Source organism: Narcine bancroftii, chromosome 3 (assembly GCF_036971445.1).
Source record: "Narcine bancroftii isolate sNarBan1 chromosome 3, sNarBan1.hap1, whole genome shotgun sequence".
NCBI classification, from domain to species: domain Eukaryota; kingdom Metazoa; phylum Chordata; class Chondrichthyes; order Torpediniformes; family Narcinidae; genus Narcine; species Narcine bancroftii.
The window spans coordinates 248,111,216-248,135,589 of NC_091471.1; the positions used below are offsets into that span (position 1 = coordinate 248,111,216).

A 24,374-nucleotide genomic window follows, 5' to 3' on the forward strand; every position below is an offset into this window, starting at 1 on the left:
TTTCAGATACTATCAAGTTTGACATTTTGTTCGCTCTAAGCTTTTAGCATTTCCTACTATTCTTGACCCAAATTTTATCAATGAACTCTTTGAGGTACAATTTACTCATAAAGGCGTGATGTCTATTTTATGTTATAAACTATTGCATATGAAAGCAATTTCTTTGTGTGGAATTAAAACTGAATAGGAGAATGGATCTCTTTCTCAGAGGAAGAATGGACCAATTTTGGGTATGATTTACGATTCCTCATTGTGTGCTAGACATGGTCTTATTCAATTCAAGGTGCTACATTGTGTACATTTCTCCAAAGTCAAACTTGCTCAAATTTATTCTCATATTAGTTCACTTTGTGGCAAATGTACAATATTTGATGTCTCTTTGGTACAGATGTTTTGCTCTAATTTACAAAAATATTGGATCAACATTTTTAGAACTTTTTCAACACTATTTAGGATCACTTTAGATCCATGTCCGGTCATTGCGCTATTTGGTTTTTGTAAAGTCATAAACATTATTTTATCTTCTAATCAAGGACAGGTTCTAGCATTTTCTAATAGCAAGAAGAGCAATTCTGTTAAAATGGAAAGATGAGCTCCCACCTACACATCATCAATGGTGAGTAGATATTATGTCCTTTTTTAAATCTGGAGAAAATGAGGCATAATGTCACAAAAATCAAGATTTCTTTCGATAAGACTTGGGACCCGTTTCTAGCTCACTTCCATCAACTGACTAATGCGGTGAGATGATGAATGCCACTGAGTGGGTTTGATTGGATTCCCTGAGGCCGCTTGTTCGGATTTAACGCTACATACAATATGAATTTTAACCTCGTTTGCTGTGGGTTTGAATTTTTTTATTTTTCTTTTCATTTTTTTCTTGCGTATCATATTTTACGTATTACCATTTATTGGATTTAGAACCATATCGTACTGCTACTGAACCACATTTACCAGTTGTAAATCTGCAAAGGTTTCATTGCAATAGATTTACTGCTTTTTTGTTGGTTTTTCTGATAAAACTCAATAAAAATAATTTTAATTTTAAAAGAAAGAGGATGTGTGCCCCCCCCCCCCCCCCACAATGCCGCCAGATTCAGCGGACACGACGCCCGACCTCTTCTACTGACCTCCGCAATCCAAGATGGCGCAACCTCACAACAGAGCCACTCCGGACACCACGGTATGCCCTCTGCAGAACTCGCCACAGCGTCCCCACGCCCACGAGTACTGAGCGATGCCGAGGACTGGAGGCATCGTCCCCCCCAGCAGATGAGGATGCGTGAAGATTTGTGGTTTGCTTGGCGATTTCCAAACTACAGCAATGCTCTACCGTCCATTTCTCCAATTAAAAATTGGGACACAGACATTTTTTTTCTTTTACTTGGCCCTGTGCTCCACAGTTTAAAATTTGTAATCAAACAATTCACATGTGATTAACGTGCACATTTCAGATTTTATTCAAGGTTATTTGTAACATCTTGGTTTGATCACAGTGATTACAGCACCTTTGAAACTTAGTTCCCCCATTATATTTGGTATATATACATACAATTGTATGTATATTAGTCATGTTTGTTGCACATCTCTTGTGTGCAATGGACTGCTTGTGATTCACAGACAGCCCCCCAGGTGCTGAATATCTTCTCTGGTGATGCTCTGCTCCAACCATCGTCTGCTCCTGCTTGTTTTGGGGGTTTGTCCCCTTATGTTTTCTCTTCAGCGTATTGGATTTAGATCAAGTGACTGACTTGGCCATTCAAGGATTTTCCAGTTTTTAGCTTTGAAGAACTCCTTTGTTGAGTTAGCAGTATGTTTGGGATCGTTGACTTGCTACGGGATGAAAGACCATCCAATGAGTTTGGAGGGATTTGCTCACATTTAAGCAGAATTTATTTTGCTACTGCCATCAGCAGTTACATCATCAATGAAGATTCTCTAAATGTCTTTGGCAGCCATACATGCCCAGGGAATAACACCCCCACCATCAAGTTTCTCAGATGAGGTGGTCCGCTTTGGATCTTGGATCCTATATAGTTCCTATATCTCCACACTTTGCTCTTGCCATTGGTCTGATACAGGTTCATCTTGGTCTCATCTGTCCACAAGTCCTTTTTCCAGAAATATGCAAGCTCTTTTGAAAACATCTTGGCAAACTGAAAACTGGCCAAACTGTGGTAAATTTCTGTTCATGAAGCCTTCTGGGGACAGTAGTCATTGATACATCCACAACAGTATGCTCTTTCTTGTTAATGATGTTCCAAACTGTTGATTTTGGTAATCCTAAGGTTTGGGCCACATCATTTACTGTTTTATTCTTGTTTTTCAGCCTCCTTATGGCTTCTTTGACTTTCATTGGGACAACTCGGTCCTTGTGTTGAAAAATGGAAACTGCAGACTCCAAAGGAGATCAAAACCTTAGGAGCAAGCCTAGCTCTAGCTCTCATACCTGCACTAACAAAGCAATTAAACATACCCAAGTACTTACAAACACCTGTGAAGTTAAATGTCCCAAACATTATGGTGCCCTGAAATGAGGAGACTATGTATAAAAAGTGCTGTAATTTCTACCTGGTCAAACCAAAATATACACATACAATCTGCAATGTGCACTTTAATGATGTGAATTGTTTGATTACAAATTTAAAACTGCGGAGCACAGGGGCAAATAAAGGGAAAAAGTGTCCTTTGTCTCAAACATTATGGAGGGCACTGCAGAAAAAGGGTTAATTTTTGGATCAATCTATCTACCTTCATCGATTACTGAATGCTGCCTGGCTTGCTGAGCGTTTCTAACATTTCATTTCTGTTACCTTCATTAGAATCCAGTTCTGAAGAAAGACGTCGACTTAAAATGTTAACGCTGTTTCCCTCCCGCCCAAGGATGTGTCAGCCCGTGACTTACCACTGTATCCCCGTCGTTGTCAGTGACGATCCGAGACATCAGGGATATATCAGCATTCATCCTTCCAATTATTGAACTGCAAAATCAAGCACAAATATCCACTGAACTATTTCATCCAGTTTCCCACCACAGATAACTCCACTTGCTATCGGTGCATGTCGCTTTCCAGCAATCTCACTGCTTTAAAAAAAAATCTTGAGGGTCATCACTGCCTATGCCAGCATTTCCAATTTATTGTCAGAGTACATGAGATCATATACAACCCTGAGATTATTTTACCTGCGGCGAAGCAGAATTATCACTTATTGGTAGTGCAAAAAACTTTACACATGTAAACAAACTGACTGTACAATACAAAGGAAAAAAAATCAATAAAGTGTTTAAGAGTCCTTAAATGAGCCCCTGATTGAGTTTCCTGTTAAGGAGTCTGATGGTGGAGGGGGAGCAGCTGTTCCTGAACGTGGACATGTGAATCTTTTGGCACCCAGACCTCTTTCCTGATGGGAGCAGTGAGAACAGAGCGTGCGCTGGGTGGTCAGGATCCTTGATAATTGTTGCTGCTCTTCGATGGCAGCGTTCCCTGTAGATGTTCTTGAAGGTGGAGAAGGTTTTGCCTGTGATGTCCAGGTCCATATTCACCACTTTTTGAAGCGCTTTCTGCTCAGAAGTATTAGTGTCCCCTTACCAAACAGTGATGTAGCTGGTCAGCACATATTCTACTACAGGTGTAAAAAATTTGCTAGGGTCCCCTTTGCAAACTCCTGAGGAAGTCAAGGCACTGACGTGCTTCTTCACGATGCCATTAGTCCAGGAAAGATCCTCTGAAATAGTGACTCCCAAGAATTTATTCCTTTTATTACTTATCCCTAATTGCTCTGGGATTGAGTGACTTGAGGTCATTTTAGAAGGCAACCTCGTGGGGCTGATCTGCAATTGGATATAACAAAGGATGGAAGATTTACTCTCCCAGTCAACACTCATCAACAAGATGATTTTTACGATTTTCCAACTTATTTATTTATTTAAATATTTCCACATTCTGAGATACAATTTGCCATCATAGCTTTGAGCAATTACTCTAGCCTCTTGTTTACTAGTCCAGCCATGGGGTCTGTGCCCAAGATGGCGGCCCCTGTTCTGGGCAGTGAACCACGAGGGGTTGCAGACTCCGGGGGAGCAGCGGACCCACACAGGTCACCGGAAATGGGGAGAACTCCCCACCTCCACCACCCGCTGAGGAGAAGCTTGGCCATAGACCCTAAAGGCAGTGATCACTCAGCGAGGGGCTCAGCAGCCTAAGGACCCACACAGGCTGCGGACTATGGACAATGCAGTCAGAGGACCTAACGCAGGCTGCTGGAGACTGGCTCATGGAATCGGGATTTGAGAGGGCACAGAGGGCTCCTGAAGGTTTCCTGATCGTATCGAAGGTTTGGATCTGGAGCTCGGGTTGAACGGGAGCTTGCAGAGGCTGCAGGAGTGCTGGAGGTGAATCCATGGACACATAGTGACTCTCTTCCCCTATTGTTAGGGGCACCGGGCAATGTACATGGTGACTGTTTGTCTTACAAACAGCAGGGAAAAGTTGAAGTACATTGTGTATATTACATTTTTAATGTACTATTACATGACAATAAAAAGGAACCTTAAACAATATTATTACTACTAAACTACTGCACATTTTAGTGTAGGGTCGTCCACACCTTTAATAAATAAAATGTTAAAGCCACCAGATTGAGTTTGCGGAGGTTTGGTATGACACCAGAAACCCTGGCAAATTTCTATAGAGGTGCAGTGGAAAGTGTGCTCACCGGCTGCGTATGGGAACACCAATACCCCTGAGTGTAAAGCCTCCATAAAAGGGTAGTGGGCACAGCCAGAACCCTCTCCACCAGGGAACACTGCAGTCAAAGAGCAGCCGTTCAGCACACTTTCCACTACACCTCTGTAGAAATTTGCAACAATTGTCAAGGATCCACACCACCCAGCACATGCTCTGTTCTTGCTGTTCAGGAAAGAAATATAGGTGCCATAAGACTCACACCATCAGGTTCAGGAACCCCTCCACCATCAGACTCTTCAAACAGGTTCCATAAAACATACATGAAATTCTTTGTTTCCTGAAACAAAGGCATTGAATTGTCACTTTGTCCAGAGACGAGGCCCTAGCAAGGGATGAACCCTGGTTTACAAGAACAATGGGCAATCAGAGCCTCATAAACTCAATCAGAGACTTATTAAAGAACTCTTACTTTTGCACTTTAGTTTTTTTATTTCTCTCCGTATTGCACAGTTTGTTTACAGTTCTTTATCTGTTTACATGTTCACGCTGTGTACAGTTTATTTTTGCACTACCAATTAGTAGTAATTCTGCCTCGCCGCAGGAATCTCAGGCTTGTATGTGATGTCATGCATATTTTCTTTGGCTTGGCTTCGCGGATGAAGATTTATGGAGGGGGTAAAAAGTCCACGTCAGCTGCAGGCTCGTTTGTGGCTGACAAGTCCGATGCGGGACAGGCAGACGCGGTTGCAGGGGAAAATTGGTTGGTTGGGGTTGGGTGTTGGGTTTTTCCTCCTTTGCCTTTTGTCAGTGAGGTGGGCTCTGCGGTCTTCTTCAAAGGAGGTTGCTGCCCGCCAAACTGTGAGGCGCCAAGATGCACGGTTTGAGGCGTTATCAGCCCACTGGCGGTGGTCAATGTGGCAGGCACCAAGAGATTTCTTTAGGCAGTCCTTGTACCTTTTCTTTGGTGCACCTCTGTCACGGTGGCCAGTGGAGAGCTCGCCATATAACACGATCTTGGGAAGGCGATGGTCCTCCATTCTGGAGACGTGACCCATCCAGCGCAGCTGGATCTTCAGCAGCATGGACTCGATGCTGTCGACCTCTGCCATCTCGAGTACTTCGACGTTAGGGATGTAAGCGCTCCAATGGATGTTGAGGATGGAGCGGAGACAACGCTGGTGGAAGCGTTCTAGGAGCCGTAGGTGGTGCCGGTAGAGGACCCATGATTCGGAGCCGAACAGGAGTGTGGGTATGACAACGGCTCTGTATACGCTTATCTTTGTGAGGTTTTTCAGTTGGTTGTTTTTCCAGACTCTTTTGTGTAGTCTTCCAAAGGCGCTATTTGCCTTGGCGAGTCTGTTGTCTATCTCATTGTCGATCCTTGCATCTGATGAAATGGTGCAGCCGAGATAGGTAAACTGGTTGACCGTTTTGAGTTTTGTGTGCCCGATGGAGATGTGGGGGGGCTGGTAATCATGGTGGGGAGCTGGCTGATGGAGGACCTCAGTTTTCTTCAGGCTGACTTCCAGGCCAAACATTTTGGCAGTTTCCGCAAAGCAGGACGTCAAGCGCTGAAGAGCTGGCTCTGAATGGGCAACTAAAGCGGAATCGTCTGCAAAGAGTAGTTCACGGACAAGTTGCTCTTGTGTCTTGGTGTGAGCTTGCAGGCGCCTCAGATTGAAGAGACTGCCATCCGTGCGGTACCGGATGTAAACAGCGTCTTCATTGTTGGGCTGTTGTGTCATGCATATAATCTGACAATAAACCTGGTTTAAATAATTCTGGTTTAAATATAATGAATATTTGCAAATGTACGATCCTAAATAATAATCAGTTAAAATTACCCCTCTTTCAACTCGAGCCTGCAACTTTTATGCTGCTAAAGTTCTCACTTACCTATGCTAACTTTTGCACTCCCACCAGACCAAATTGTATGATTCAATACAAGCGCCGACGTCTCGTTTGTTACAGGCCAGCTTCCGTAACTGAGCTTGTCAGCGGCCGCCGCTCAACCAATCGCAGCGGCCGGGACCACAGGTTTCCGCCTATGCTAGCTGCGATTGGTGGGAAACCTGTCGGTCGTAGGATTCCGTGTTTGCTTTGCTTCCGATTGCTTACCGGGCCTGTCAATCAGCTGCTGGCGGCTGGAGCGCGGCTGGACGAGGTGAGTGCTAGAAGGTGGCAGAGCGGCCGAAGGTCGGCTGGTGGGTCGGAGACCCCCGTTTGGGCCGCGGTTCCGGGTAGGCCGAGACCCCGCAGCTCACTTAAAGGGAAGGAGGTGTGGCGGACGAGGCCGTTCGGCCTGCGTGGTCCATGCTAGCTCCCAGTGGGCCAGCCTACCCCCTTCCCCTCCATGTCTTTCTCTCTCAGGCCCTGCATCCCACTCCCTCACACAGGTTCCCATGCATTCCCCTTGCAAATTGCATCTGAAACATTCAGCAGGTCGGTCAGCATCTGTGGAGACAGAAGCCCTCATTATTTGTCCAGCCCGTTTTTGCTCACAGAAATGCTGGAGGAACTCAGCCAGTTTTGCCACTTCCTTCGGAGGTAAAAAATATCATATATACTCGATCCCGTGTAATAGTCGACTCCCTTTTTTGGCCCCAAAATTGTGTGTTTTCCGTATTGTTACGAGCCCAGAGGACCCAAAACCCAGCAGCAAAAGATATTCACCAAGACAAATGGTTACTTAAACAAAAGTTGCTTTTAATTATCTTTAAACATGAAAATAGAATCAAACTTTAACTTATCGCTACTGACTTACTTAATCTAACTTAACCCCCTTCTAATTCTAAGCGCATGTGTGTGTAAGTTCAGAAAAGTTCTTGGATTCACAGTCCAATCTCACTTCTCATTTCTCCAAGTTCACTGGTTGCAGGCAATTCTTATACTGTACACAGAATTTAACATTTATGAAGTTCACCAGGCTTTGGTGCTTGAGAGGTAAATGGTTACCACTCAGGGAGGTACTTGTCGGTTTTCAAAGAGAGTTTTGTGTACACTGGACACCCACTACTGATTCCTTTTTAATCAGCCACTTCAGTGTTTTGCTGACAAAACTTGCCCCATCAGGGTTCTCCAGATGATAACCTCTTTCTTTCAGGTCACCACAGAGTTCCTTTTTGTTTCTCTTATTCCAAGTGAAACGTTAGACAGCCAGTCCTCTCCTCTTGCATGAACCACAAGGGCTTTGACCAGGTTGAAATAAGAACCCATCTTCCAAATGGGGCTTTCCACAAGCTTGCCAGCTTGTCCTGTTCCAGTCCCAGCTGCTGTTGCTGACTGTAAAACTGTAGAATTGATCTCTCTCTCTCTCTCTGAGAGAAAGCCTGTTTGACTCTCTCTGCTTGCAAAACCGCATGACCTTCTTAGAACAGCAAGTTCTCTTCCTGACAATATGCAGGTCCAACAAGCTCTTTCATTTGTTGTCTTTTTGTAAACAACAATCTATTGGTGAAGTCTCATAGACACTCTCCAAAGCTCTTGCCAAAGACTGTTGGCCCCAACATGATTAGCAAGGGGTAGAGCTCCAGTATTTCAAATAAGATCTTTCCCAATTTATCTCCCAAAAACATATCTATATACTCTGTCACGGAATGTCCCATATAAAAGTTGACCCCCCCCCCTTTAATTTTGGCCCCAGCCATCTGCCCATCCCCGACCACAAATCCTCCCCCTGGCCACCCCGCCGAAGCTCCTGACACCCCAGCCGCCCAGATTTCCCAGCCTCCCGGATTTCCCAGCCACCCAGATTTCCCATCCGCGGATCCTCGCCCTGGCCTCCCTCCCATCTCATCTTCCAACCCTAGACCCTGGCTTCGGCCATCCGCCCATTCGAGCTCCCGACTACGGATCCACTCCCCGGCCACCCGCCCATTGAACACCCGACCGCAGATCGTTGCCACCCATTCCTAACTCCCAACAGCAGATCCTCAACACGAACACCCGCCCACTAAACTCCCAATGCCCCGGCTGCCCACCCATCTGAGTTCATGACACCCTGACCTCGGACTTATGAAAGTGGTCAGGAACTCAGATGTGCAGGCAGCCGTGGTGTCGGCCATCCGAACTCCCGATGCCTTGAACGGCGCAGGTACTTACTGAGATCAAAAGTTGGACACGTAAAAGTGGAACCTCCCCCTCTTTTTTTGGCCCGAAAGAGATGTCCAAAAAATTTGACAAGTATATAATGGAATATTGTGTACGTTTCAGGGCTGAGCCTTTCTTCAAGGAATAAACCTTCTACCTCCTGATCAACCCCATCCTCCTCCCCTCCATGACATCCTCCATGCTACTCAACCTCCCCCAAACCCCCTCGACCACTATGCCCCTCATTCATTGCAGTCACTCCCCTGGCCTTTCACTCTCTCAACACTAATCTCAACGTCCCTTTTTTTTAAAAAAAAGCTTATTCTTTAAAGAAGGGCTCAGTTCTGAAACTTTGGCAATATCTTCTATGGACACTGCGAGACCGGCCGGGTTCCTCCAGCATTTCTGTGTGTTTTTACTACAGTCACAGGATTTGCAGATTTTTGTGTTTCACTCTGTTTTTGCGTTTACCTGACAAAGCCTTGGTTAGACCATAAAGACAGAGGAGCAGAATTAGGCTATTCAGCCCATTGAGTCTGCCCCTCCGTTCAATCATGAGTTGATCCATTTTCCCACTCAGCCCCACTGCCCGGCCTTCTCCCCATAACCTTTGATGCCCTGACTAATCAAGAACTGTAAATTCACCCAATGACCTGGCCTCTACAACCACCTGTGGCAACAAATTCCACAGATCTACCACCCTCTGGCTGAAGAAATTCTGATGCATCTTTGTTCTAAGCAGACACCCTTCAATCCTGGTTATGCCCTCTTATCCGAGACTCTCCCACTATGGGAAATAACCTTTCTACATCTTTGCCCATGCTTTTCAACCTACAAAATGTTTCAATGAGGTTCTCCCCCTGCCCTCCCCATCTTTCTCCTAAATTCCAATGAGCTGTCAAACGCTCCTCATCTGAAAATCCTTTCATTTCCAGAGTCATCCTTGTGAATGTCCTCAGTGCCCTCTCTAACGCTCACACGTCCTTTCTTAAGTTACCCTATGGATGCTGCTGAGTTTCTCCAGCACATCTATGTATTGCCTCAGCATCTGCAAACTTTCCTGCGTAACAGAAATGTTTTTGATTTTTGATGCATTAACCTATACCAACGGTTGATTTACAGGAAGTATTTACAGGTGTCGAATTTCCACAGATCTTACCCCCACAGCTCCAAGCCTTATTGTGTCCCACTCTCCCACTGCACAAATGGGACTGACCTTGCAGACCCATTGCTTCTCTTGCCCCATTTGCTGTGGCCCCACCAAACTCATTTCTTCCTATTCTTTCTCCTCTGGTCCTGCTATGTCCATGACCCTCCATCCCAGGGGTGGCCAACCTTTTCATTTTTAGACATACAGCAAGGTAGCAGGCCATTTTGGCCCACGGGTCTGTGCCGCCCCCGGTATCTACTCGTGGGCCGAAATGGCCTGCTACTGTGCTGTATGTCTAAATTTAAAAATTAAGAGGTTGGCCACCCCTAACTGTTTGGACTTACCCAGTTCCAACAGGCTCATTTTTACCTTGGATACATGCCATCCATCACACATCAGGATGATGTGCCTTTTTCAGCAGAGGCCTGACTAGTTCTCCTCCACCAACTGAACTTCTCCAGATCAAAGGTGCAGCTATGGGCACTTATGCAGGCAAAACTTGGTCTGTCTTTCTTTCAACACTACCTGAGCACAATCCCTCAATTCTTTTTTTGTGTACATCAATGTCTGCATTGGTGTAGATTCCCTACCCTTATAGAACTCAATCATTTCATTACTTTTGCTGCCAATTTTCACCCTGCTCTCACCTTCACATAGTCTATATCTGACCCTTCCTTTCTTTACCGGTATCTTTCTATATCATCTCAGGTTTCAGATTTATTGACATCGCATATAATCCTGAGATTCCTTTTTCCTGCTGACATGGCAGAATTGCCACTAATTGGTAGTGCAAAAATAAACACTACACAGCGTAAACATGTAAACAAATAAAAGAATTGTAAACAGGTAACGAATGCAGACAAACTGACTGTGCAATACAGAGAGAACAAAAAGAAAATCAATAAAGTACTCAAGTAAGAGTCCTTAAATGAGTCCCTGACTGAGTTTGTTGTTGAAGAGTTTGATGGTAGAGGGGTAGCAGCTATTCCTGAACCTGGTGGTCTGAGTCTTGTGGCCCCGATACCTCTTACCTGATGGCAGCAGTGAGAATGGAGCATATGCTGGGTGGTGTGGGTCTATGATGATTGCTGCTGCTCTCCGACGGCAGCATTCCTTGTACAGGATGCTGTAGATATTCTCAATAGTGGGGAGGCTTTTGCCTGAGATGTCCTGTGCTGTGTCCATTAGATTTTGGAGGGCTTTACGCTCAGGGTATTGGTGTTCCCATTCCAGACCATGATGTAGCCAGTCAGTGCACCTTCCACCACACGTCTGTAGAAATTTGCCAGGGTTTTTGGTATCATCAAATCTCCGAAAACTCCTGAGGAAGTAGAGGTGCTGGTGTGCTTTCTTCATGATGCCATTAGTGTGTCGGGTCCAGGAAAGATCTTCCAAGATAGTGACTCACAAGGACCTAAATTTTCTCACCCTCTCCATTTCTGATCCCCAAATGATCACTGGATTGTACACCTCTGGCTTTCCTTTCCTGAACTCAAAAATGATGGAGATTGTGGAGGAGAAGTTCTTATCAATTTTCACTGATTTTGGTTGAGATAAACTGGCCTCTGAAATTCATCACACGGTGAAGCAGTGGCTCATGTGGAATGATTGAAGCAGTGCCAATGACCCTGGTTCATATCCTGTGCTGTCTGTCGGGAGCTTGTACGTTCTCCCCATGTCTGTGTAGGTTTCCTCCGGGTGCTCCAGGTTCCTCCCATCCCCCAAAATCTATGAGGGTTATAAATTAATTGGTTGTAACTGGGCGGCAGGGCCTGTTACCGTATGTCTAAATTTAATTAAATTAGCATGCTATATTTGGTATTCACACCTCATTGGAAAAGCCAAATGCCCATGTGTGGTGCTCAACATTCAGTCCACATGAGCGACCCTGAGATTGTTGCCTCCCAATTAGACTCTACCCCATTCTGACATTGGTCTGTGGTCTCTACTCTGTGACAGTAGGCTCTTTTATAGAGGGAAAAAGCCCACATGAAGACAGAGTCTCCATCTTGACGACGCTGCACTTACCTCCACAAAAAGTCCAAAGGCGGATTGACTGCTCGAGCTCACTCCAGCTTCCATCCGCCTGGGAGGGGGGGTGGGGTACAGTTAGAGGTGGAGTGAAGTCACTCCACCTCCTCCTTAAAAGGAATGCTGTTGAAAGCAGCTATAAAGGAGAGGGCTGATGACGCCATCAGCCCAGGGCCCAGGGGCGTGAATTAAAAAAAACCCATATAGTTAATAGACCCTATTTCGCTGCTCAGGAAATCTGTCTGAGTCCTAAGTCTGCTTGCACAGATCTCCACTACCGCTCTTACCTGCTCTTTAGTTGCCATTTTCCAGTATAGGCCACTTTCCCTTCTCTGCATGGATATTTGAGGTCATAGTGGCGGGTGGCGCCACTGCACCACTCGCCTCACCTTCCTCAGCTTTGCATAAAGGCACCTATGGGATCTGCCTTATAGATCGTCACCATAAAAGTAAAATTGTCTTTATTTTAAAAAAAACGAGTCGGCTATAATGCAGTGTTTCACCATTAAAAAAAAGGCCTTAATGAGACCCAAGGTAAGCTTAAGAAACAGCACGTCATCTTATGTGGGCATGTTACAGCCTTCAAGACGAAATGCTGAACCTTCAACCTCAAGCAAACTGATTTTTGCCTGTATCAGTAATCCAGCTATGATACTGGCTTCATTTGTTTGACTTTCTCTGTGGCCCAGCCTCACCTGCCACACCTGGTGTCTCCCTGCTCTGCAGTTCGGGACCCCTGCATTCTGTGGAGGCAAATGATGGAATGTTGAACAAATCACGAGTAGCTGGTGTGACTCAGGTCAGGCAGCATCCATGATGAGAAATCAACGGTCAGCAATTCTGGTCAGGACCCCTTTGGCTATCTTTTATTCAGACGCACAGCACGGCAACAGGTCCTTCTGGCCCACGAGCCAGTGCTGCCCGATTACACCCAATTTAACCTACAACCTTATTTCGTTTACGTTCTCACTTTCTAACTACTTATTGACCAAATTTATGATCCTAAATTATATTTACTATAAACTTGATAGCTTTGTTTTGATTTTTAATCTTGATTTTTAAATATGACAAGCTTGTTTACAGCTAATCCCGGTTCTGACAAAGGGTTTGCAACCTGAAACTTTGACTTTGTTTCTCTTCCTACGGAAGTTGACGTTGTCTGATCTGATGGGACGTTAGGAATGGAGGGGAATTTCTTTACTCAATATTAGACCGTGAATCTTTTCTATTCCCTCTCCAGAGGGCCATGAGTGCCCAGTTTTAAAAAAAAATTAGATAGACAGCACAGTTACATGCCATTTCAGCCCATGAGCCCATGCCACCCAATTAACCCCTGGTACATTTTTTAAAGGGTGGGAAGAGACGAGCCCCCAGAGAAAACCCATCCAGACATGGGGTCAGCATACAGTTTCCTTACAGGTGGTGCCAGATTTGTACCCCCGGTCACTGTCGCTGTAACAGCATTGTCTATGCTAACCATGCCGCTCAGGAACAGGCCCTTCAGCCCAATGAAACCATTCTGACCACCAAGCATCTATTTTGCGCTAATCCATTTTATCCTCATATTTTTATCAATCTTCCCCAGATTCTATCACATACCTACAAGGTAGGAATAATTAACAATGAAAAATAGCATCTAATTAACTTAGAAACCTGCTCATTTCTGGGATGTGGGAGAAAATTGGAGCGCCTGGAGGAATTCCAGATGGTGACAAAAGGGAACGTGCAAGCTCTACATGGGGGGAAACAAATGACGATTGAATCTGGATCCCTGGAGCTATGAGGCAGTGGCTGCCTCACTGTGTTGCTGAAAGATGAGCATCGTAGAACATTGTGGCCCTTCGGCCCTTCATGTTGTCCTACCAAAAAAACAACGAAACCCTCCCTACCTCACAACCCTCTATTTTTCTCTTAAATGCTCCTATGGTTCCACTCCCCACCACCACCCCTGGGAATGCATTACAGGCACCCACAACTCTCTGTAAAAACATTTTACCCCTGATGTCTCCCCTAAACTTCACTTCCTCTGGTGTTGATTATTCCTGCCCTGGGAAAAAAGATGCTGACTGTCGACCTTATCGATGCGTCTCAGTACCATCCTTGCTTGGAAATTGAACTGGGAAATTCACTGCTGAAGTCATTTTCATTGCAATAAAACAGGGACCAACAAGACGACAAAATGCCAACAGAAGGAGATCCAACTACCCTGGTCAAAGCCACCCATCTGGTCGTGCTCTCTACCATATGGGGCATGCAGATATGGGTCTCATTCATATCAGGTAAGATCCAGCAAAGTGTCAACAGTTGCAGAGTTAATTAGATAACAATTTTCAAACATGGTTATGAACATTTTTTAAATTCAGTTTAAACGTTTGAATCATTGGATTTACACAATTTGTTTTTAATTTGCATATTGTTTACATTTATTCCTCATTGAAGTAGTTTTAAAAAAAATTATTTAGTAAGTGTACAATTGATGCTCTGCTCCCGTCTCAACCCTTCGCTCACCTGATACTGAGCATAACCTGTGGCTAATGAGAGGACTGAATACAGTAAAACCCCCAGTATCTAGCATCTATGGGAATTGCTAGATGCCGGATAGGTGAATTTTCTGGTTGCTTGAGACTGTGTGTTGCTTGATTGGCGAACTAACTGCTGGGCGCCAATTATAAACCCGTTTTTTTTAACCTATTTTCCATGATTTTTTTTGCCAGTTGCTTGAGGCTACCAGTTGTTTGAATTCCAGATATCGGGGATTTAACTGTACAACAGAATGCTACTGAAGATTCAGACTGAGCTGAAGCTGAAAAAAAAATCTTGATACTACGTTTCATTCACTTCTGTTGAACTAAATGGGCACTTTGATTGACCTAACACCGTCACCAGAACATCTTCACGTAAAGATACGGCTGGCACTGTTAGATGCCATTTAAAAGAGACCCATCTGTGCATTCAAAGATGACAGCTGCTTGACCTGTCTTTGAAACAGAGGGGGTGGGGTGGAAATTCAGGGGGGTAGTGGGGAAATGAAGGTTTCTTTTAAAAAAATTATTTTTCAACTATGAACCATATTAACCAAAATACGCACAAACATTTCCCTCTTGAATATACACAGTCAATTTTTCCCCCTCCCTCCTTCCCCCCCCTGCCCACTAAATGTTCAACATATACAATAAACCCATTAAACAATGTCATCACACAATGAAAATAAACAAGAAAATTGTGTCATTTATTTTTACACACTGGGTCAGTTCATTTCGTCTTCTCATTCTATCATTTTAGGGGGTGGAAGTCCGTGGTAGGCCCACTCTGTTGTGTTCCATGTATGGTTCCCAAATTTGTTTGAATACTGTGACTTCACTTTTTTAAATTATATGTTATTTTTTCCAATGGAATACATTTATTCATTTCTATGTACCATTGCTGTATTCTCAGGCTATCTTCTGATTACCAGGTTGACATTATACATTTCTTTGCTACAGCTAAGGCTATCATAATAAATCTTTTTTGTGCTCCATCCAAATCAAGTCCAAGTTCTTTACTTCTTATATTACTTAGAAGAAAGATCTCTGGATTTTTTGATATGTTGCTTTTTGTGATTTTATTTAATACCTGATTTAGATCTTCCCAAAACGTTTCCACTTTCTCATATGCCCAAATTGCATGTACCGTTGTTCCTGCTTCCTTCTTACAGCGAAAACATCTATCTGATACTGTTGGGTCCCATTTATTTAACTTTTGGGGCGTGATACAATTATACTGTATCACACTTAACCTTGTGTTTATTGTATTTCTCATAGTTCTGGAGCATAGCTTTTCCCATTTTTCATTTTTTATCTTTATGTTTAGACCTTGTTCCCACTTTTGTTTGTGTTTACAGCTTATTTCATCGTTCTCTTTCTCTTGCAGTTTGATGTACATGTTTGTTATAAATCTTTTAATTATCATTGTGTCTGTAATCACATATTCAAAGCTGCTTCCTTCTGGTAACCTCAGTCTGCTTTCCAATTTGTCCTTTAAGTAGGTTTTCAGTTGGTGGTATGCAAATATTGTACTGTGGGTTATACCATATTTGTACTTCATTTGTTCAAAAGATAATAAATTATTTCCCAAAAAACAATTTTCTATTTTTTTGATCCCTTTTCTCTCCCATTTTCTAAAGGAAAGGTTATTTATTGTGAAAGGGATTAGTTGATTTTGCGTCAATAATAATTTTGGTAGTTGATAATTTGTTTTTTTCCTTTCTATATGAATCTTCTTCCAAATGTTGAGCAAATGGTGCAGTACTGGTGAACTTCTATGTTGCACCAGTTTTTCATCCCACTTATAAAGTATATGTTCTGGTACATTCTCCCCTATTTTATCTAACTCTAACCTGGTCCAATCTGGTTTTTCCCTTGTTTGATAAAAATCTGATAGATATCTTAATTGTGTTGCTCTACAATAATTTTTAAAGTTTGGTAGCTGTAAGACCCTTTGTACCATTCTGTTAATTTATCTAGTGCTATCCTCGGTATCCCCCCCTTTTCATAAGGATTTACTTATTATTTTCTTTAGCTCATTGAATAATTTCTCTGTTAAGGGAATTGGTAACGATTGAAATAGGTATTGTATCCTTGGGAAGATATTCATTTTAATGCAATTTACCCTTCCTATCAGTGTTAGTGGTAAATCTTTCCAATGTTCTAAGTCATCTTGTAATTTCTTCATTAATGGCTGATAATTTAATTTGTATAGATGGCCTAGATTATTATCTAGTCTAATACCTAGGTATCGGATTGCTTGTGTTTGCCATTTAAATGGTGATTCTTTCTTAAACTTTGTGAAATCCGCATTATTCATTGGCATTGCTTCACTTTTATTTGTGTTGATCTTGTACCCTGATACTTCTCCATATTCCTTCAATTTCTTATGTAATTCTTTTATTGATAATTCTGGTTCTGTTAAATATACTAAGACATCATCTGCAAAAAAACTGATTTTATATTCCTTCTCTTTTATTTTTATCCCTTTTATTTTATTTTCTGTTCTTATCAGTTCTGCCAAGGGTTCTATAGCTAAAGCGAACAGTGAGGGAGATAGTGGACATCCCTGCCTAGTTGACCTGCTTAATTTAAATTGGTTCGATATATATCCATTTACTCTCACCTTCGCCAATGGTCCCTTTTATATTGCTTTAATCCAATTAATATATTTCTCTGGTAGGTTGAACCTCTGTAGTACTTTGAAAAAATAATTCCATTCTACCCTGTCAAAGGCTTTCTCTGTGTCTAAACCAACCGCCACTGTTGGCATCTTATTTCCTTGTACTGGATGGATTAAGTTAGTGAACTTACAGATATTGTCCGTTGTTCGTCTTTTCTTAATAAATCCAGTTTGATCTAGTTTTACTATTTTTGGTACACAGTCGGCCAATCTGTTTGCTAATAGTTTTGCTATTATCTTATAATCTGAGTTAAGTGGAGATATTGGTCTATACGATGCTGGTGTTAGTGGATCTTTCCCCGTCTTTGGTATTACTGTAATTATTGCTGTTTTACATGAATCTGGCATGTTTTGTGTTTCTTCAGTCTGGAGAGGAGGAATTAATAAGTCTTTAAATGTTTTATATAATTCTATTGGGAGTCCGTCCTCTCCAGGCATTTTATTGTTTGGTAGCTTTTTTAATATATCCTGTATTTCCTCTATTTAAAATGGTTTTATCAATTTGTTTTGCTCCTCTTCTTGCAATTTCGGTAGTTCAATTTTAGCTAGAAACTCATCTATTTTGTCTTCTTTCCCTTCGTTCTCAGTTCGATAGAATTCCTTGAAGTTTTCATTGATCTCTGTTCGGTTCATTATGTTCTTCTCCACCTTATATGTTTGTAGTGTTTCGTATTTTATTTTTTTGTCCACCAATTCTCTTCTTATTGTTGTTCTTTTTCTGTATTTACTATTTCCCTTTCCAGCTGTTCTATTTCCCGATTGTAGTCCTTCTTCATCTTAGTTACATAACTTATTATCTGCCCTCTGATGAAGGCTTTCATTGCATCCCATAATATAAATTTATCTTTCACTGATTCTGTATTTATTTCAAAGTAATTTGTCGCTCAATGAATTCTCTAAATTTCTGTCTTTTAAGTAGCATGGAGTTTAATCTCCATCTATACATTCCTGGTGGGATTAGCTCTATTGCTAATAACAGGGGTGAGTGATCCGATAACAATCTAGCTTTATATTCCGTTTTCCTAACTCTCCTGGTAGGTGCCAACAGTGGCTTACAACAGGAACAGGTCAATCCTTGAGTATGTTTTATGTCTACTTGAATAATATGAGTATTCCTTCTCCTTTGGGTGTTGTCTCCTCCATATATCCAAAAGTTGCATTTCCTGCATTGATTTAACCATAAATTTGGCTACTTTCCTCTTTCTGCTAGTCTTTTGTCCAATTTTATCCAACATTTTATATTCAAATTAAGGTTAAAGTCCCCTCCTATCAATATATTCCCCTGCGTATCTACAATCTTCAAAAAAATATCTTGCATAAACTTTTGATCCTCTTCATTAGGTGCTATATATTGAGTAAATTCCAAAATTCTGAATATATCTGACGCTTTATCATGACATACCTCCCTGCTGGATCTATTATTTCCTCCTCTATTTTGATTAGTACATTTTTATTGATTACTATAGCTACACCTCTGGCTTTTGAGTTATATGATGCTGCCATTATGTGCCCTACCCAGTCTCTCTTTAATTTCTTATGTTCCTCTTCAGTTAGATGCGTTTCCTGCACAAATGCTATATCAATTTTTTTTTCAGTAAATTTAATAGCCTCTTCTTTTTGATTTGGTTATGTATTCCATTAATATTTATAGTAATATTGTTCAACTTGGCCATTTCATACTTTGTTTACATCTCATTTCCGCTTGCTCACCATCACCTTTTCCCTTTTCCCCATTTCCATTTCTCTGTTTTCTTTTTTTGAACGCACTGTATGACTAACACTTCTAAAACATAAAATATTTCAACCATGCTTGTCCCTTGCTAGGCAAGCACAACTTCCCTCTCCATTTGGACTGCGAACCCGTTCACAGGCGTCAACTGATTTCACAGTGACTGGTATTCTCTCCCACCAAACCCCCTCCAGAAAATATTTTTATCTTCACATTACAACAAAGCTCTCCCTCATTTCTTTTTGTTCTATTTATTTATTTTTAACCCCTCCTCTTTTTCTCCCACCCCTTCTCCCTTACTTCCCTTTTCTTCCCTCCTTTAGTTCTTACTTATAAATTATTTTTACTTCTTTATAGGTAGTTTGTTGTAGTTCTTTGTTCTTGTTTCATCTCTTCTTCATCTCTCTTTCTGTCTTGCAGGCCTTCTGCAAATTCTCGTGCTTTCTCCGGATCCAAGAACAGTCTGTTTTGCTGCCCCAGGATAACTATTTTAATCACCGCTGGATATCTTAACGTAAAGTTATAGCCTTTCTTCCGTAGGATCAATTTTGCTGCGTTAAACTCCTTCCTCTTCTTTTTTTTTAAATTTTTTTATTTTTCACACCATAAACCACATTGACCATGATACATACATTTTCCTTTTCAAATATATACAGTGCCTTTTTCTCTCCCCCCCTCCCATCCCACCCTCCCTACCTCCTCTCCCATCCATTTAAAGTACAAAATCTGAGATACATTAAACCAGTCAAACAATGTTGTCATTCAATAAAAATAAACAAGAAATTCCACTGAGTCAATTCTTTTCATTTCCTTCTCCTTTCGTTAATTTAGGTAGTGAATGTCCCCGGTAGGTTTTCTCTATTGTGTTTCATGTAAGGCTCCCATGTTTGTTCAAATATTTCAATATTATTCTTAAACTATATGTTATTTTTTCTAATGGAATACATTTATTCATTTCTATATACCATTGTTGTATTCTCAAATTATCTTCCAATTTCCAGGTTGACATAATACATTTTTTTGCTACGGCTAGAGCTATCTTAACAAATCTTTTTTGTGCACCATCCAAATCAATTCCAAATTCTTTGTTTTTTATGTTACTTAGGAGGAAGATCTCTGAATTTTTTGGTATATTGTTTTCTGTAATTTTATTTAATATTTGGTTTAGATCTTCCCAAAATTTTTCTACTTTCTCACATGTCCAGATTGCATGAATTGTTGTTCCCATTTCTTTTTTACATCGAAAACATCTGTCAGATACTATTGGGTCCCATTTATTTAACTTTTGAGGTGTAATGTATAGCCTGTGTATCCAGTTATATTGTATGATACGTAACCTCGTATTTATTGTATTTCTCATCGCTCCAGAACATAACTTCTCCCATGTTTCCTTTTTTATCTTTATATTTAAATCTTGTTCCCATTTTTGTTTAGTTTTACCATTTGTTTCCTCATTCTCCTTTTCTTGCAGTTTAATTTACATATTTGTTATAAATTTTTTGATTATCATTGTATCTGTAATCACATATTCAAAGTTACTTCCCTCTGGTAACCTCAGACTGCTTCCTAATTTGTCCTTCAAGTAGGATCTCAATTGGTAATATGCCAGCACTGTATCTTGAGTTATATTGTATTTATCTTTCATTTGTTCAAAGGATAATAATCTATTTCCTGAAAAACAATTTTCTATTCTTTTGATCCCTTTTTTCTCCCATTCTCTAAAGGAAAGGTTATCTATTGTAAAAGGGAGTAACTTATTTTGCGTCAATATTAGTTTTGGTAATTGGAAATTTGTTTTATTCCTTTCTATATGAATCTTTTTCCAAATATTGAGGAGATTATGTAATACTGGAGAACTCCTACGTTGTACCAATTTTTCATTCCATTTATATAATATGTGTTCAGGTATCTTTTCCCCTATTTTATCTAATTCTAATCTAGTAAAATCTGGCTTTTCCCTTGTTTGATAAAAATCTGATAGGAATCTTAATTGTGCGGCTCTATAATAATTTTTAAAGTTTGGCAGTTGTAAGCCTCCTTGTTTATACCATTCTGTTAATTTATCTAGTGCTATCCTCAGTTTCCATAAAAACCCTTTCCATAAAAATTTCCTTATTATTTTCTTTAACTCCTTGAAGAATTTCTCTGTCAAGTGTATTGGCAATGCCTGAAATAGGTATAATATCCTTGGGAAAATGTTCATTTTAATACAGTTTATCCTTCCTATTAGTGTTAATGGTAAATCTTTCCAATGCTCTAAATCGCCCTGTAATTTTTTTCATTAGTGCATAATAATTGAGTCTATATAGATGGCCGAGATTTTTATTTATTTGTATACCTAGGTATCTTATTGCTTGCATTTGCCATCTGAATGGTGATTCCTTCTTAAATTTTGAGAAATCCGCATTATTCATTGGCAATGCTTCACTTTTATTTACGTTAATCTTGTAACCCGACTCTTCTCCATATTCCTTCAATTTCTTATATAATTCTTTTATTGATAGTTCTGGTTCTGTTAAGTATACTATAACATCATCCGCAAATAAACTGATTTTATATTCCTTGTCTTTTATTTTTATCCCTTTTATATTATTTTCTGTTCTTATCAATTCTGCTAGTGGTTCCATAGCTAACGCGAACAATAAGGGTGATAGTGAGCATCCCTGCCGTGTTGACCTGCTTAAGTTAAATTGCTTTGATATATATCCATTTACTGTCACTTTCGCCAATGGCCCCTTATATAATGCTTTAATCCAATTAATATACTTCTCTGGTAAACTGAATTTTTGCAATACTTTGAATAAATAATTCCATTCTACTCTGTCAAAGGCCTTCTCTGCGTCTAAAGCAACTGCTACTGTTGGCACTTTACTCCCTTCTACTGCATGAATTAAGTTAATAAATTTACAAATATTGTCTGTTGTGCGTCTTTTTTTAATAAATCCAGTTTGGTCTAGATTTACCATTTTCGGTACATACTCTGCTAATCTGTTTGCTAATAGTTTAGCTATTATCTTATAATCTGTGTTAAGTAATGATATTGGTCTATATGACGCTGGTGCGAGTGGATCATTCCCTTGCTTTAGTATTACTGTAATTATTGCTGTTTTACATGAATCTGGTATGCTTTGTGTTTTATCAAACTGGTTGATTATTTCCAGGAGGGGAGGAATTAATGAATCTTTAAATGTTTTATAGAATTCTATTGGAAATCCATCCTCTCCTGGTGTTTTATTATTTGGTAATTTTTTTATTATCTCTTGTATTTCTACTATTTCAAATGGTTCTTTTAATTTATTTTGTTCCTCTATTTGTAATTTTGGTAGTTCAATTTTAGTTAAAAATTCATCTATTTTCCCTTCTTTTCCTTCGTTTTCAGTTTGGTATAATTGTTCATAGAATTCTCTAAAGTTTTCCTTGATCTCTGTTGGATTATATGTGATTTATTTGTCTTTTTTCCTTGATGCCAATACCATTTTCTTAGCTTGTTCTGTCTTAAGCTGCCATGCTAGAATTTTGTGCGTTTTTTCCCCTAGTTCATAATATTTCTGTTTAGTCCTCATTATGTTCTTCTCCACCTTATATGTTTGTAGTTTTTCATATTTTATTTTTTTATCTGCCAATTCTCTTCTTTTAGTTGTATCTTCCTTCATTGCTAATTCTTTTTCTATATTTACTATTTCCCTTTCCAACTGCTCTGTTTCCTGATTATAGTCCTTCCTCATCTTGGTTACATAACTTATCCGCCTGGAGGGTTGGAGCATAGACACTGATGAGGGTGATGTGACGCTTGTTTTGAAGTGGGAGTCGCATGGACATGATTCGGTCCGAGAGGCCTGTCGGAAGGTTTTCGAGTTTGGAGGCAATGAAGCTCTTGACCATGAAGCCTACACCAGATAGGCGTCGTTCATCCGAAGGCTTGCCAGACCAGTAGAGTGTGTAGCCCGCGCCGCGTTCTTGGAAGCTGCCTACATCTGCCAGGCGGACTTCACTGAGAGCGGCTATGTCGATGTCAAGTCTGAGGAGTTCATGTGCAATGAGGGCAGACCGACGTTCAGGTCGATGGCTGTCAGTCTTATCTAGCATGGTTCTGATGTTCCAGCATGCTAGCTTGAGTTTGTGAGCATCTTTTGAGGGGGAGGACGTGGAGGGGGAGGACGTGGAGGGGGAGGACGTTGAGGGGCAGCAGAAAAGAACAAGTTCTACACCGACCTGCGCAACCTCATCCAACGTACCCCTACAGCCGACAAGGTTGTCATCCTGGGCGACTTCAACGCTCGTGTCGGCAAAGACTCAGAAACCTGGCCAGGAATCCTGGGCAAGCATGGCGTCGGCAAGTGCAACGACAATGGGCGCCTCCTGTTGGAGCTCTGCGCAGAACAGCGGCTTGTCATTACAAACACCCTTTTTCAGCAGAGGGATAGCCTTAAGACCACCTGGATGCATCCCCGATCCAAACACTGGCACCTCCTGGACTACATCCTGGTGCGAGAAAGTGACAAACAAGATGTGCTCCACACCAGGGTCATGCCTAGCGCGGAATGCCACACTGACCACCGGCTGGTTCGCTGCAAGCTCAACCTTCACTTCAAGCCAAAGCCCAGGAACAATAAAGCCCCCAGAAAGAGGTTCAATGTTGGAAAACTGCAGTCAGACGAAGCGAGAGGAAACTTCCAGGCAAACCTCAAAGCAAAGCTCGACGTTGCAACCCGCCTCACGGACCCGTCCCCTGAAACCTTCTGGGATCAGTTGAAGACTACCATACTGCAATCCACTGAAGAGGTACTGGGCTTCTCCTCCAGGAAAAACAAGGACTGGTTTGACGAAAACAGCCAGGAAATCCAGGAGCTGCTGGCAAAGAAGCGAGCTGCCCACCAGGCTCACCTTACAAAGCCGTCCTGTCCAGAGAAGAAACAAGCCTTCCGTCGCGCATGCAGCCATCTTCAGCGCAAACTCCGGGAGATCCAAAATGAGTGGTGGACTAGCCTCGCCAAACGAACACAGCTCAGCGCGGACATTGGCGACTTCAGGGGTTTCTACGAGGCTCTAAAGGCTGTGTACGGCCCCTCACCCCAAGTCCAAAGCCCGCTGCGCAGCTCAGACGGCAAAGTCCTCCTCAGCGACAAGATCTCCATCCTCAACCGATGGTCAGAACACTTCCAATCTCTTTTCAGTACCAACCGCTCAGTCCAAGATTCCGCCCTGCTCCAGCTCCCTCAACAGCCCCTAAGGCTAGAGCTGGATGAGGTTCCCACCCTGGATGAGACATATAAGGCAATCGAACAACTGAAAAGTGGCAAAGCAGCAGGTATGGATGGAATCCCCCCAGAAGTCTGGAAGGCTGGCGGCAAAACTCTGCATGCCAAACTGCATGAGTTTTTCAAGCTTTGTTGGGACCAAGGTAAACTGCCTCAGGATCTTCGTGATGCCACCATCATCACCCTGTACAAAAACAAAGGCGAGAAATCAGACTGCTCAAACT

General features: G+C 41.7%; 2 protein-coding genes across 7 annotated transcripts in view; one reads left to right on the forward strand and one right to left on the reverse strand.

Annotated features, from left to right (window-relative positions):
- LOC138758491 (coiled-coil domain-containing protein 159-like) overlaps window positions 1–6,683 on the reverse strand; it is a 29,703-nt gene extending 23,020 nt beyond the window's left edge. For all 5 annotated transcript variants that reach the window (XM_069927458.1, XM_069927457.1, XM_069927460.1 and 2 more), the window contains exons 1-2: window positions 6,585–6,683; window positions 2,906–2,981 (exon numbers count right to left, since the gene is read on the reverse strand). In XM_069927458.1, coding sequence (XP_069783559.1) covers window positions 2,906–2,965 — 60 coding nt within the window. In that variant the 5' untranslated portion in view covers window positions 2,966–2,981; window positions 6,585–6,683. The remainder of the gene's footprint in view (window positions 1–2,905; window positions 2,982–6,584) is intronic.
- An 8-nt stretch (window positions 6,684–6,691) lies between these two features.
- The window catches only part of LOC138758493 (transmembrane protein 205-like), a 35,186-nt gene continuing 17,503 nt past the window's right edge, over window positions 6,692–24,374 (forward strand). For both annotated transcript variants that reach the window (XM_069927465.1, XM_069927467.1), the window contains exons 1-2: window positions 6,692–6,852; window positions 14,119–14,237. In XM_069927465.1, coding sequence (XP_069783566.1) covers window positions 14,138–14,237 — 100 coding nt within the window. In that variant the 5' untranslated portion in view covers window positions 6,692–6,852; window positions 14,119–14,137. The remainder of the gene's footprint in view (window positions 6,853–14,118; window positions 14,238–24,374) is intronic.